The sequence below is a fragment of the Anolis sagrei genome, chromosome 2, assembly GCF_037176765.1.
Source record: "Anolis sagrei isolate rAnoSag1 chromosome 2, rAnoSag1.mat, whole genome shotgun sequence".
Lineage (NCBI taxonomy): Eukaryota > Metazoa > Chordata > Lepidosauria > Squamata > Dactyloidae > Anolis > Anolis sagrei.
This window is the reverse complement of record NC_090022.1, coordinates 176077991-176094102: the sequence shown is the minus strand read 5'-3', so window position 1 is coordinate 176094102 and position 16112 is coordinate 176077991. Positions and strand designations below refer to the sequence as shown.

Genomic DNA, 16112 nt, shown 5'->3' with positions numbered 1-16112 from the left:
ACCGCAACGAACATGTGTGTCGTGTACTGGCATGCCTCGAGAACAATTGTGCTCAGTTTCCGCTCTGTAGCTAACCTGTACAGTTCTGTTCTGTGCTTTAAAAATGTTTAAGACTATCAATTCACCCGCCGCATGTGAGGTTCGCTCAGTGATACAGTTTTTGTCAGCAAGGAACCTGCCTGCTGCAGAAATTCATCGACATATTTGTGAAGTGTACGGTGATACTGTTATGAGTGAAAGCAAAGTGCGTAATTGGGTACAACAATTCAAAGATGGCCGTGACAACGTCCATGATGAGGACCGCTCCGGTCGCCCTTCTTTGATTACAGACGATTTGGTGGCTTCAGTTGAAGCGAGGATTCGTGAAGAGGGTATTTTAAAATTGGTTCAGAGGTATCATAAGTGTTTGAACAAACTTGGCAACTATGTCGAAAAATAGAGTGAAGTATGTACTTTCTGAAAATAAATTTACTTTTTTGAAATAAACCTTTGTTGTGTATTTATGTTCAAACGGACCTTACTTTAAAAATACCCCTCGTATATTGCACTAGAATATATGTGGATGATTGGCAATGTGCTTCAAGCTTATTCACTTCTATTTTTAAATATAAGGGAATTCCTTAAAGGAAGAAAAACCCAGGGAGAACAGATCTGCGATTCCACTTGTTTCTTTGACCTCGATACCTTCCATTTTAAGGCTCAGCTGGGAGTGGGAATGGTAATGGTTATGATCAAGAGAGAGAGAGAGAGATCCAGAGCTGGATTTCCTGCAATATTCCAGTCGTTTCACTCTCAATCAGCATTTGGAGGAGAAAGAAGGATGAATGTAGTCTCTAAAGAAATCTGTAGCCACTTCTATGACACGGTTAACACTCTTGGGTCTGTCTCTCCAAACCAGCCTTCATGGCGTTTCCAGTTTCAGACCCAATGTGTTTGGCCAGTAAAACAATAAATGGACTAGTCCAAATAAGCTTGCTCTTTGGCTAGTTTGTTGAGGGGAATAAAAGAGTTGATTTTTTTAAAAAAAGTTTTTTGCTTATGTGCTTACCAATCTATTTTAATTATTTTACTGCTTTGCTATCATCAGTTGCCTTCAAGGCAATTTTGACAGAAAAGTGGAGATTAAGTTTAGTATGTCATAAATGTCATGAAAAAGCAAAGGAATTTAAAACTCTAACCTTCCCCCAAACCATGAAGCTATTCCTAAAGTAAATTGTAATCCTAACCCTAAGGGTTAGGATTCAAATGGGATGTAGTGATATGAAAGTTATAGTAGAAACCCATAAGACCAGCATTCAAATCCATTAGCCCTGGAAAACTACTTGGTGACCCCCGTTTCCCAAATAAAATCTGACAAAATGACATTCTCATATATTCACTTTTTCCCTGCCACATGTCAGAGATGACATAAATGCACACAATAAAAACTAAGAAATCATATACAGTATTACAACAGGCAATGAGGGTCTCACAGGATTCCTGATGCCTTTCAGCCCTAGAAGTGTATTCTTAATTATTTTTAATTAGTTTATATAAGTAGAGTATCACATTACGCATTCACATGACAGAATAGGATTTTTTCCCCACGTATTTACTTATATCATTCTGGTCTGACCTGTATTCTTAGCCTTTCCATTACTATAATTGTTTTCCCCCTCCCTCTAGGAACAGCTGTACCTTTTAAAAATTATTATTTGTTAAATCATAAAGAAGGTCTGATTCAATTTCTTGTATTTTCATTCCCCTTTATCAGTTCTTCCAATTTAGAGCAGGGGTTCTCAAACTTTTTAAACAGAGGGCCGGATTATAATTTGAAAAAAGCATGAATTCTTATGCACATTGCACATATCTTATTTATAGTGCAAAAAAACCCCACTTAAAAACAATACAATAATTATAATGAGGAATGATTTTAACAAATATAAACATTAGTATTTCAATGGGAAGTGTGGGCCTGTTTTTGGCTGATGAGATAGGATTGTTGTTGTTGTGTGTGTTTTAAGTCATTTCAGATTTGATTGACCCTGAGCAAGGGCCGGGTAAATAACCTTGGAGGGCCGTATCTGGCCCCCGGGCGTTGATTCGAGGATCCCTGATTTAGAGTAACAGCCTTGTAACTATATGACCAAGTCTCATATGAACTGGTGGTAAGCAGCTGAAAGGACACAGCAAAGGTTACCCTCACCAAGCTTAAACCTGGCTGCTTTCCCTTGTGCCCATTCTTACCTGGATTATCTGGGTCACAGGGCCAGTTGATGCCTGACCTGTCACAGCTGATGTCTGAACCGGCTTTGTTTGGACAACAGACATCACCTTACCCAAGTTGGAAATCTGTGAAGTGATACATAAAGAAGGATGTTGGCTCCAGCCTACCAGAAGAACAAACTAGACCCATCCCAGACCTCACAAGATGCAGTCTTCAAAGATGTCTACGTGCACTTAAAACAGAACACCCAGAGGGTTCAAAGCTATCTTCTGTTCCCTGCTCACCACACAACTTAAGACACTTACCAGTGCGCTGCCACCAGGCACTGAGATGGGGCTCTTCACCAATGTGATGGTCTTTGTCACACCACCCACCACTGTGGTCATCACCTGGGCCTGCTGTGCTACAGTAACAGTTCCCGACTTGTGCACGGTAATGATGGGACGGTTAGGTGTATTGGCGGTGGACGGGGAGACGGAGGTGCCAACCTGGGCAGCGGCAGTTTTCAGCATTCGGGTTGCTGGGTTGCTGACCTGTTGGCAAGTTCAGTCAGCATGAGAGCACTCAAGATAGCTTAAGAAAACCCTCAATCTATTTAATGAAACAGTCTTTACTGGCCCTAAGACAGTTCTTGGGGATTTCAAACTTTTTACGTGATTTTTTAAAAAGGAGTAGATGGGACACCAGAAGTCTGAGATTTTAATTATTGTATATACTCGAGTATAAGCCGACCCGAATATAAGCCGAGGTACCTAATTTTACCACAAAAAACTTGAAAAACATATTGACTCAAGTATAAGCCCAAGGTGGGAAATGAAGCAGCTACTGGTAAAGTTCAGAATAAAAACAGATACCAATTAAATTATATTAATTATGGAATCAGTAGGTTAAATGTTTTGGAATATTTACGTAAAGCGGTAATTTAAGATAAGACTATCCAACTCTGATTAAACCATTATTCTAACCTTCTTCAATGTAAATGTGCTTACATATCCTTCCAATAATAATAGAGTAAAATAATAAATGTAATAATAATAATAGAGTAAAATAATGGAAATGTAATAATAACAGTAATAATAAAATAATAAATGTAGTAATAATAATAAAAAGGATAAATAATATTAGTAGCAATAACAACAATTATAAAGTAAAATAATAAATGGAATAATAGAGTAAAATGATAAATGTAATAATAATAATAGAATAAAATAATAAATGCAATAATAATAATAATAGGAGTAAAATATTAAATAACCTTGACTCGAGTATAAGCCGAGGGGGAGTTTTTCAGTCTAAAAAAGAGCTGAAAAACTAGGCTTATACTCGAGTATATACAGTCCATATGACAGGGATGCCAACCTTTTCATCGAAGGCTATATCAGCCTTATTGTTGCCTTCGAAGGGTTGCTGAATCCATGGACAGAGAATCCGTGGAGACAGAGAGCCCCAACTATAATTATTTCACATAGTTGTTGGTGCTCTGTAATTTTTACCCAATCTGTCATGTGGACTGGAGATAATGGGAATTACAACCCAAAAGCACTTCCTAATAATAATAATAATAATAATAATAATAATAATGGACATTTTAAAGCCAGTTATCATATCTGCAAGCCTTGCAGAACCTTAAAAAGGACCTTAAAACCTGGCTCTTCCGCTTCGCCTTTGGTGAGTAGGTATAAAACCTCACACTATTGCTCAGCCTCAACGTTTTTGTCATTGGAGTATACGTGCCTCCCCCCACCTCATGGGAAAGTTTGATTCCACTAGTCCCGTTTTAATGAGCCCTCCTCCACAAATAACCTGCTTCTCCTTTCACCTCACCTGTTTTTTAATCAGTTTTTAATTAGTTTTTAATCATTTTCTTGCACATTTAGCCTGCCCATTGTCATTGCGACTATGTTTATTGTAATCTTATATTGTTAATGTATTCATATATTTTATGTAATTACGATGTTGTTGTTTGTTGCATTTATTTTTGGTTTTATTTTGCTGTAATTTGTGGTTCAGGCTTGGCCTCATGTAAGCCGCCCCGGGTCCCCATTGGGGAGATGGTGGCGGGGTATAAATAAAGATGATGATGATGATTATTATTATCTAAATCTAAACTGCAATATCCTGACTAAACAGAACAAACTGCAGCCTCCAGATGTTACTGCATTACAACTCCCATCAACTTTAGTCATGAGGTCTAATGATGAAGAATACTGAAGTTGCAGTCCAGCATCTGGAGGGCCACCTAAAAGGACATGGTGGGCCAGATTTGACCCACAAGCCTTGTGTTTGGCACCTGTGGCATAGGACAAACAAGATGTTGCCATAATGTCATCTTGTGCATACAGAGTATGGCTGCACCCCTCAGGAAGAAAAGGCAAACCACCCAGGCCACAAGAACACACTACAGACACTCACCATGACTGGAGAAGAAGCCATCTTAACTGTGGTTGGCAGCGAGGTGGTGCCCGGGGAGACAGCAACAGTCTTAACTATGGTAGTGCCCGCAGGCATACTGAGAACAGTTGGGGTAGAAGATGGTGGAATTTTCTGTGTGGCAGCAGCCGCAGCTGCCAAAGCAGCCATGCCACTCATCTGGGGACTGCTGCCAATCACCTGAAGACGAGAAGAAAGAACCTAAGAAAGAACGTTGTGTAGCGAGTCAATGAGGTGAAATAGTTTGACAATTAGACTATGAGTCATGAAACCTACTGGGTGACCTTTGGCCAATCATGATCTCTCAGCCTTGGGAGGAAAGCAAAGGCAGAGATCCCCTCTCTGAATTATTCTTGTCAAGAAAACCCCATGATAGGGTCATCATAAATCAGACACAATCTGATTTAGTAGGTTCTCCCAGCACAGATGGCCACCCCCCATGAGGCAGTACTCACCGTCCCCTGCGTGTTCTGTGTGGGCACCACCATGCGCACTCCGGCTGGCAACGAAGTCACTGTCATTGGGCCCTTCCCAGGCTGCCCTGCAGATCGTACTGTCACCAGTGGCGCCCCAGTGGTCGCCTGTGGGCCTGTGACCTTCAGCATGGCTGGGACCGCTACTGAGGAAGAAGGCAATGACAGAGAGCAAGACTCAATACACAGAACTGCTAATAACCGTGATTAGGTTGTCATCAAAATATCTAAAACCAGTAACCGTGGCAAAAAAGTAGTGTGTATAGTGAAAGACTTCTTGATCCCACACCCTGGATTAAGCCGCACACAACCAAACCAGTCACCTTTACCAAAATTTCCAAAAGCTTCCATAAAGGGTAGTTTAAAGGTAAAGGTAAAGGTTTTCTCCTGACATTAAGTCCAGTCGTGTCCGATTCTGGGGTGTGGGGCTCATCTCCATTTCTAAGCCGAAGAGCCGGCGTTGTCCGTAGACACCTCGAAGGTCATGTGGCCATAGGCATGACTGCATGAGGACCGTTACCTTCCCGTTACCTATTGATCTACTCACATTTGCATGTTTTCGAACTGCTAGGTTGGCAGAAGCTGGGGCTGACAGCGGAAGCTCACGCCGCTTCCTGGATTCGAACCTGCGACCTTTCGGTCAACAAGCTCAGCGCTTTAACCCACTGCGCCACCTGGGCAGTTATGTTGACTTAAATCCACCAGCCCTATACTAAGATTTAGGACCACTGCTTTTTCATTAAAATATTCATATTCCATCAAATTTCTGATCTCAAGGATGCCAATACAAACTGCACCAAGACAATTCATTGGAATCCTATATTTACAAAGAAGAGCAGGAATGAACCATGACCATATCATTCTCAGAGTGGCTTTTCCTTTTCAGAATAAAAAGGGTGTACTCTTTTCTGAATCTACTTGGGGAGCTCTTCCTCAACACTATGGCCACCATTTCTACATATAACAAAAGAAAGACTGTAAAGCAAAACTCTTTAACAGGCAAGATGGACAGAGAGGTTTACCACAGCAAGGTTTCCCACAGAACAGGGATCCAACTGGCTTTAAAACACATATTCCATTGGCCAAAGAAAGCAAGAAAGTAGATGAAAGGATAGGGACTGGTGGTCAGGATATCCGAATAAAAACACGTCTCCCTGAAGGTTTCCTTCTTTCCTTACCTTGTGGACGAGGGGTGGCAATGGCGGCGGCGACAGGAGCAGGCACTGGCATAGGGCTGCTAGGCACGGTAGGCAGCACCTGGATGGTGGTTGTGGTAGGTGGGGCAGGAGCGGCGGCGGTGGCAGCAGCAGCAGCGGCAACAGCTGTGGTCTGGGGCAGGAGGGTGATGCCCATTTGTGCCAGGGGCTGCACGGCAGCAACAGGAGCTGCCGCAGCTGGAGCAGGGCTCTTGGGAGGATTGACAGGCACCGAGGGCACAGGGTTGGCAGCCGGCGAGGTGGCAGCTGGGATGTCGTACTTCTGCAGCTGGAGCAAGTAAGTGTCAGCCGTTGGGACAGAACCCCAGCTCACTTCCAAGGAGTTGGTGTTGGCACGGACCAGCTGCACCCGAGAAGGCGAGGGAGGTTTCTCTGTGAGATTATAACAGAAAGAAGCAGGTGGCATGACAGAAAGAAAGTGGGGTGAGGTTGGATGGGGGGAGAGACAGCAGAGGGGCACATATTGATATAAAAACCAGATTCAGTTGAAGAGAATACAGTATATACTCGAGTATAAGCCGAGACACCTAATTTTACCACAAAAAACTGAGAAAACGTATTGACCCGAGTATAAGCCGATGTTAGGAAATGCAGCAGCTACTGGACAATTTCAAAATAAAAATAGATACCAATAAAATTATATTAATTGAGGCATCAGTAGGTTAAATGCTTTTGAATATTTACATAAAACGGTAATTTAAGACAAGACTGTCCAACTCTGATGAGACCATTATTCTCACCTTCTTCAATGTAAATGCGCTTACGTATTCTTCCAATAATAATAGAGTAAAATAATGTAATAATAATAATAATAATAATAATAATGTTTCTTATCACATGCTTCCAAAAATAGAATGAAAGGCTTTCCTAACCATGGAACAGCATGCAAACATGCAATCCACACAAATGTATCCCATCATAATATATTTATTTATGGCTTTTATATCCCGTCCTTTCTCAACCTCCGCAGAAGGACTCAGGACGGCTAATAAAGTGGCGCCCACATCAAAACATAAATATACAATTAATAGCAATGTAATAATAACAACAATATAAAACAGTATAAAACCGTATAAACAATATAAAAACAGACAACAAATAGTCTAGGAATGGCTGTATCATTCACTACTTATGCACACTTAAGCTGAACCTCAGTCTGGAAATTTAGCAAAGTTGTAATAATAATCCAACTCAATGGCTAAATCTAAGCGTCTTACCTGTCTCAAGGTACCAGAGATCCTTGCAGCAAACCTGGTTATTCCAAGCTTTGCGGTAGCCATCACGGCCACTCCAGATATACAAGCGAGTGTTGATAGCCACAGCACAGTGCCCAGCTCGTGCCCGTGGGATATTATCCTCCAAAGTGTCCATCAAAATGGGCTCCCAAGCCATAGAATCTGGGAAAGAGAAAGACACAGAGAGAAGATCAGATGTGAAGGAACGGGGGATGAAGTGGGATATAAGCTGCAGAAGATCCTCTTGCATACCTAGATTGAGGCAGGCCAAAGTATTTGTGCATTTCCATTCTTTTTCATGTGTGGCCACTTTGACATCATCCATGACAAGGGGCACCCAGCCCCCAAATACATACATCCTGCAAAACAAGAAAAGGGCAGGAAAAAGTGTGAAGTGGGCTCAAATTAGAAACCAGAGGTCATGTTAAAGTACACCCAACACAAAACGTACTTGTTCCCAATGGTTGTAGCTGAATGCAGGCTGCGGGGAAGGGGAGCCACTCCACTCAAAGTGGGCTTGTTCCACGTTAGAGAATCTGGAGGGATAAACACATCCAAAAGATCACTGCATTGCTTGAACCTTTTTCTAAGTATCATAAATGGTGGTCAGGGCCTCAAGGCTCTATGCTATCGTCAAAGTCTTCCCGACAAACCCCACCCACCCCTAGAAATCTCAATCCTAATGCTATTACCAATATCAAGCGTCCAGAGGTCACCAAGACGACACCCACTCATGCCACCATATATGACCAGCTTGGATTTTTTGTTATCCTTTTCCGTGTATACCACAGCAGTGTGGGACTCTCGCGGTGGAGGCAGAACACCATATGTGATGGGGATGTCCCATGCAACCACACCAGAACCTGGGCGCAGCTCCAAGATATAGAGGTCATTCAGGTATCTTTAAGAAATAAACACATAGACAGATATGAAACACAGGACATGAACAACGGCTTTATGTTTTTCAGTTGATTGGCACTGAACTCCTGGTCCCTTGTATTGCATTCTTAAAATGAGCGCAACGAGCATTTCTGTGGTATGGGTAGGGAGGCTACAACTCCAGTGAAACAAGCTCACAAATCAAGACTTTCCCCATAATACTCCAGACGTGTCAGAATTTAAAATGCAACTGAAGACCCATCTCTTCCGGCAAGCCTACCTAATCAACTTCCAATCATGAGTTTTGATTTGCATTCTATTACCACTGTATGTCAACAGTGTAGCAGTGTTTGGTATAAGTTTTCATATGTGTGTGTGCGCGAGCATTTATCTATGTAATTTAGTAATTTATTGTATTTTTATGTTCATTTGTTTTTTAATCTGTTGTACCCCATCTTGAGCCAGAAGGAGAGGCAGGTAATACATGAAGTGTATTATTATTATTATTATTATTATTATTATTATTATTATTGGGTTGTTGTAGGTTTTTTCGGGCAATATGTCCATGTTCTAGAGGCATTCTCTCCTGATGTTTCGCCTGCATCTATGGCAAGCATCCTCAGTGACCTCACTACCTCTGAGGATGCAGGCAAAACGTCAGGAGAGAATGCCTCAGTGGTTCTCAACCTGTTGGGTCCCCAGGTGTTTTGGCCTACAACTCCCAGAAATCCCAGCCAGTTTACCAGCTGTTAGGATTTCTGGGAGTTGAAGGCCAAAAACATCTGGGGACACCAGGTTGAGAACCACTGCTCTAGAACATGGCCATATAGCCCAAAAAAACCTACAACAACCCAGTGATTCCGGCCATGAAAACCTTCGACAATACATCATCATCATCAATATTATTATTTCAACACAAGTCTTAATTCAGTTGCCGCAGGAGTGCTTTAGTTTTCCTTTGGTACAGGGCAAGACATGGTCAACGTACCTGGGGATGTTATTCTTGGGGTCTTCACTGTCATTCGCCAGCCCCCCAAATAGGTAGCACTTGTTGCCCACCAATGAGAAGCTGTGACCAAGGCGTGGGCAAGGTGGAGGGCCGTTCTTGGGAGTTTTGGCCTTCAACCGCTTCCATTCCCAACGGCTGGCCTAGAACAACAAAGAACCCTTTTTATTATTATCTCTTCTGAAATCAAAATATAGAGGCTATAGCTTCATTTCTTTTGGACTAGAGCGGCCAAAATACCTTACTGATCACTATGTTGCTTCTGAAGGTAAGAGGATTCACATCTCTCAGGCCAAAGTCTCCCCCCACCCCCCCAAAAAAGCACCAGGAATGGCTACCAGGAAGGAAAGTGAAAGAGGACGGATAAGGACTTTTTGAATTCCAGATTCCTCTATCACCCTTCAAACAAAAGACTTGATGCAGTGGCTGTCACTAATGATATCTGAATAATGGACCCGTTTCTACAACCACTTAATTATATTTATTTATTTATTTATTTACTATATTTATATAACACCCCTCTCAGCCAAGAGGTGACTTGGAGTGGTTCACAAATTGGCAACAATTCGATGTCTCAATTATACACCCTAATACTAGGCCAGCACTCCCATACAAGCCTCCTTTCCTTAGTTATTAAGACCCCACCACCATGTCTTCTTTCTGAACTGAGAAGAGCAATATTACATCTGGCGCGCACTCACCTGAAGTTCATAGAGGTCATTGCTGTACTTGCCATACTCCACCATCCCACCAAACACCAATAGACGTGTCCCATCACAAACAAAGCCATAGGCCGCACAGCCAGGTGGGATATCTCCCCGCACAGCTGGGATGAACCACTGGTTTGTAGCTGGAAGGGAAGCAAAGAGAAGTCTAAATTAAGCAATCCAGTGCAATTGCTGTCCAGCAAAGGATAATCCTGAATGCTCAAAACCAATTCTTCAGCATGCTCCAGGTTGAAATTAAAAGTATACACCAGAGGGTTAAGGTGTACTCTCCACTCTCAGCAGACAGAGGCAAAGGACTACAATAAAGTTAGCTACTAACTATAGTAACAGTTCCTAAAGTAGGTTTGACACCATGCACTTTCGTAATGAGTAATAAACCTTTTAAGGCAACCAATCTCTCAAAAAACCATGACACCCTTCAAACAAAGAAACTACCAGAAACCATGGTGAGGTTTTTGTCCTCATTCTTGGGAGGATAAAATAAAGCAAGTGGTCCCAGTAATAGGACCTGGCAGATGGGTGGCAGAGGCATTTCTTCACACCTAGGACAGGGCCCCTCCATTGCTTTGGATAGATGCAATCCACAGCAGCAAAGTGAGAGCGGGGAGGGGGAACAACCTTTTTTGAGAAGAAAAAAAATCTGCTAACCAAAAAGCTGGACCCTCTCTGGGTTACACAAGAAGGGAAGCCAGGTGTGAGGCTGACATCAAGGGGGTGTCAGTGGCTGACACACTTCCTCCCATATGTGCCTACAACCTAAAGACTGTTTCAGCCCATGCATTCACTCTTAGAATAACTTAAATTGTAGCCCCAGATACTTCAACCGTTTTTGATATAGCCACACAATAGGAGATCATTATTTCACCATGGACACCTTTTGGTGGGGGGAGAGCCTTTCTTCGAGCAAGATTTGCAGAATTCATTTTCCAGATTCCTGACTGCAGGGGTGATAGCATTACATAGACTAGTACAGGGGTCCTCAGACTAAGGCCCAGGGACCGGATACGGCCCTCTAAGGTCATTTACCTGGCCCTCGCTCAGTGTCAACTAAGTCTAAAACGACTTGAAAGCACACAACAACAAGAACAATCCTATCTCATCAGCCAAAAGTTGGGCCACACTTCCCATTGAAATACTAATAAGTTTATATTTGTTAGATTGTTCTTCATTTTAATTGTTGTATTGTTTTAAAGTGGGTTTTTTTTTTTGCACTACAAATAAGATACGTGCATAGGAATTCATTCATGTTTTTTTCAAATTATTATCCGGCCCTCCAACAGTTTGAGTGACTGTGGCCTGGCCCTCTGTTTAAAAAGTTTGAGGACCCCTGGACTAGTAGCATGAAAGGACTACTGGGGGAAAAGAGACAGACAGCTAATATGTCTGGATTCAAGTTATAACAGAAGGGATATAGGAATCTAGTTTGTGTTGCCATGAAATAAATCCTAGAACTGTTGATTTTGAGATTAAATTAAGCATTTTCTGGGGTGAAGGCCCTTTTTGTTGTTCTATTCCCTCAGAATCTTGTTGGCATTATCATTTTTCCTCCAAGACAAAGAAATACAACTGAACTGATTCACATCTTTTTTCAAAACACTCAATGTTGATTTGCAAATTTATAATAGCATTTTTTTAAATTTCATGCAAAATTCATAAGGAAAAAATTGGTATGGACACATGCCTGAATTGGAGCCGACAAAATTTCACACTAGGCTCCATCTACAAACCCACACGCTCACTCCGATCATCTGGGGAGGCCCTGCTCGTGATCCCACCCTCGTCGCAAGCGCGCTTGGTGGGGACACGGGACAGGGCCTTCTCTGTAGCGGCCCCCCGACTTTGGAATGCCCTTCCAAAAGATCTCCGACAGGCCCCTACCTTAGCAGTTTTCAGAAGGAACCTAAAAACCTGGCTGTTCCGACATGCCTTCTCAGATTAGGAATCCCCATCCCAAGTCCTAGAAGCACTTTAGTATAACCGATGTTACTGCACACAATACCTCTAATCCTACGTTCCTCCTGCCATTTCAGCACTTTAACTCCTGTACCCCATTGCGCCGGCCGAACCAGTTTTTAACAGTGTCTTGATGTAGTTATTGTTGCTATTTGCTTAATTATTTGATTTGCTTTGCTTGTTATTGTATTGTGTTTTATTGTATTGTGTTTCGAGGCTTCGGCCTGTGTAAGCCGCATCGAGTCCTGCGGGAGATGCTAGCGGGGTACAAATAAAGTTTAATAATAATAATAATAATAATAATAATAATAATAATAGGCTTTCCAAGTTAGGAAAACCATGTAAACAGGGACAGAGCACACAAGAGAGGAGCCATGATGCAGTTCAGAAGTCAGCTAGAGTGATGGCACATTAGTTTGGCAACTCCTTTAATTTATTATTATTTATTTACAGTATTTGTTTATCGCTTTTCTCACCCTGAGTGGGACTCAAAGCGGTTTACATATAAATGATGGCAAAATTCAATGCCACTACAAACAATTACAATTATACACTACAATTAGACATAAATCAAGTTAAAAACAGTACATCCACAAGCAATAAAACAATCATTAAAACAGTAACACAGTCTCGTCCATCGAATCACGATTCCAGTCATTGTCTTTTTGGAATGCTGCATACATTTACTTCTACTGCCTGAAGGCCTGGACCCAAAACCATGATTTTAATTTAATACTAAATAGGCTCAGTCTTGAGAATGCAGCTGCCTTAATACTCTTCAAACTGAAAACATCAACAAAGCCTACTTATAGGAGACTCTGTCCAATATACATAGTTCCTTCTTCTGTTTAATTCTCAAGGTTTGTTACGTGTGGAGCCAGGGAACTCAAGGAACTCAACAGTTCTACATTGCCTTGCTACTGGCAGGCTATGTGCCTGACACCTAACCCTGGGATATGAAAGCCTATGGGAGGAATGAGACTTAGAAACTGAGCCTTGCCTTTTGTGCATGCGCACACAGCAAAAGGAGTACCTAGTGCGTACCAACAGGTTGCTGGTCTTTGGGGATTGTGTTCATAATGTTAGAGGTGAGTAGCAGCTTCTGAATAAGCAGCTTCTGAATAAGCCAGGCCCACTACTCCCCCCCCCCCCATGCAAATTTTGGCATGCAACTGAACCCACATCACAATGCACTGCGCAGCTTCTCTTGTAGAAATCAACAGACTCCACCCTGAGTCCCGGCTCCCAATGAAGAACAAGTCCAGTGGAGCGAGGGTGGGACTTGCTCACAGAGAGTACATTTTCCCACTAGCACCAGGGGGGGAATTTTAAACCCACTCCTCTGAACTCCAAAGCATGCACAGAAAGCTGGATGGATGTCTCTGGCTCTTGGCATCGGCTTTGAGAGTTTCCCGCTCCTTCCAATTGCCGGCAGGATGGGGAACGCTCCAACCTTGGCTTCCCACCCACAGTGCGTTTCTGTGGGCACGCCACTGCCGGCGGAAGCCAGGCAGCAAGGAGTTAAAGGCTTCAGCGTTTGAAAGTTGAATTTTACCGCCAAGCTCTTGGGGAAGAAAAGCAAGTGCCCCACACTTTCCAGGCTGGAGCATGTGGGGAAACAGGGCACTTGCTGAGAAGGGGACTATGCGGCCATCACGACACAAGGGCTCGCTGGAGAGCGTGACAGCACCTGTGTCCTCAGGATACCCAATGCTGTGATATAAGCCCAGTCCATGGCTTGCTGACAATACCTTCAGACTAAAGGATGGAGCTATGTATTGATCAAGCCCTCCTCCCACTTTATTGCCATCCTACTCCTTTCCTCCACACACCCCTCATCCCACCACACTCATTGGGGCTCCATGATTGCATTACAACATGAAAGGGCAAACTTCAGCCGTTGGTGTCCTGGGCTTCAACTCCCACAATTCCTAACAGCCGGTAAGCTGGCTAGGATTTCTGGGAGTTGAAGTCCAAAACACCTGGAGGGCCAAAGTTTGCCTATGCCTGCATTACAATCCCCTGCTAGGCATCTCTCAATCACAGAGTTGGAAGAGACTACAATCAAAGCATTCCCGACAGAGGGCCATCCCACCTCTGCTTAACCCCTTATTTAAATACTCAATCTCCCCTGTCAGGCATCTCTGAATCACAGAGTTGGAAGAGACTCCTTCAGTCACACAGGGGGAAGCACAAAGCATTCCCGACAGAGGGCCATCCCACCTCTGCTTAACCCCTTATTCAAATACTCAATCTCCCGTGTCAGGCATCTCTGAATCACAGAGTTGGAAGAGACTCCTTTGGTCACACAAGGGAAGTACAATCAAAGCATTCCCGACAGAGGGCCATCCCGCCTCTGCTTTTAGCCCAGCCATGAGCAAACTTCGGCCCTCTGAGTGTTTTGGCCTGCAGCGCTGCCTGTTAGGGATGGTGGAAGTCCAAAACACCTGGAGGGCCAAAGTTTGCCCATACCTGCATTACAATAACCTAACTATTCTGATGCACAAAAACACTCATTCTCCCCTGCTAGGCATCTCAGAATCACAGAGTTGGAAGAGACTACAGGGAAAGAACAATCAAGGCATTCGCGACAGAGGGCCATCCCGCCTCTGCTTAACCCAGGCATGGGCACACTTCAGCCAGTTAGGGATTGTGGGATCTGAAGTCCAACATTACAATAACCTAACTATTCTGATGCACAAAAATACTCAATCTCCCCTGCTAGGCATTTCTGAATCACAGAGTTGGAAGAGACAACAGGGAAAGAACAATCAAAGCATTCCCGACAGAGGGCCATCCGATCTCTGCTTAACCCAGGCATGGGGACACTTCAGCCAGTTAGGAATTGTGAGAGCTGAAGTCCAAAACACCTGGAGGGCTGAAGTTTGCCTGGTCCTTTATGGGAAAGAAGCGCCAAGGAGGGAAAAGGTGTTTCTTGACTGGATCCCCCCTTCCTCGCTATGAAAAAGTTCCTGGCGGGAAGTGCTGTATCTAACGGGGAAGGGAGGGCTCCTTCCTCCAAGAGAGAGAGAGATAAAGAGAGAGAGAGGCACCGGCCAGTTTCCGCACCCGGAGGGCTGGAGGAGGAACAAGCAAGATGTGCTCCTCCGCCCTCTTCGCTCCCATAGCCTCCCATTTCAAGGCACTGTCTAGGATTCCCGCCTCATAGAAGTTTCCCAGGGACTCCTCTCTCCTCTCAGGGCCTTCTCCCCCAAAGCACAACACTTCCTGCCTCCCTTACCGGTGTTATAGACGTGCAGCTCGTCCACGATGCCCTCGTTGCCGCCTCCGAAGACCACGATGAGCTCCTTGATGGCCACCGCACGGTGCCCATGGCGGGGTCTCGGGACCGGGCCCGACCAGCCCACCACCCGCTTCCAGCGGGGCTGCAGGAGGCCCAGGCCGGAGCCGGCACCTGTTGGGGATCCCCCGCGAGGGACAATGGGAGAGGCCGCCGCCATGGGAAGCGCCTCCTCCTCCTCCCTCTCAGAGCAGGAGGCCTGGTCAATGCACCCCCCCTCCCCGCGCGCGCTTAGTGGACTCTCCCGCCTTCGAGGCAAAAGTACACACAAGGGCGACACCACCTTCACTTTTCAGGGGGGGTTGGATGAGAGCAAAGCCAATGTACCCCCTCTCCCTACGCGCTCAGTGGACTCTCCCGCCTTCGAGGCAAAGGTATACACAAGGGCGATACCACCTTCGCTTTTTAGGGGAGGCGGTGGGGATAGGAAAAAAGCAAGGCCTCTTTGAATGAGGCGCAGAAAAAGACCCGCGTTTTTTTTAACACAAATAATAACGGCGGAGGCCAATATAGGCCTCTTTTTTGTTTTGTTTGTTTGTTGTTTCCAATGTGAGGCACTCCGTTACCTCAAGTTGAGGCCTAGAGGGAGAGCAGGCCCACTCCCCAATTCGGGACAACGGCCCCTCCGCCCTCCGCGAGGGAAGCCCCCCTCGCTCGCGGGGCAGCTCGCCGCCCTCCCCGCCG

At 44.3% G+C, this 16112-nt stretch overlaps 1 protein-coding gene across 4 annotated transcripts in view; it reads right to left on the bottom strand.

The window, feature by feature from the left end:
* The window catches only part of HCFC1 (host cell factor C1), a 41170-nt gene extending 25058 nt beyond the window's left edge, over positions 1-16112 (bottom strand). The window contains exons 1-12 of one of the 4 annotated variants that reach the window (XM_060763194.2): positions 15369-16112; positions 10148-10296; positions 9429-9589; positions 8254-8462; positions 8013-8097; positions 7814-7920; positions 7544-7723; positions 6288-6698; positions 5092-5255; positions 4619-4837; positions 2512-2739; positions 2227-2331 (exon numbers count right to left, since the gene is read on the bottom strand). In XM_060763194.2, coding sequence (XP_060619177.2) covers positions 2227-2331; positions 2512-2739; positions 4619-4837; positions 5092-5255; positions 6288-6698; positions 7544-7723; positions 7814-7920; positions 8013-8097; positions 8254-8462; positions 9429-9589; positions 10148-10296; positions 15369-15588 — 2238 coding nt within the window. In that variant the 5' untranslated portion in view covers positions 15589-16112. The remainder of the gene's footprint in view (positions 1-2226; positions 2332-2511; positions 2740-4618; positions 4838-5091; positions 5256-6287; positions 6699-7543; positions 7724-7813; positions 7921-8012; positions 8098-8253; positions 8463-9428; positions 9590-10147; positions 10297-15368) is intronic. The other 3 variants (XM_060763196.2, XM_060763195.2, XM_060763197.2) reach the window with 3 other exon arrangements.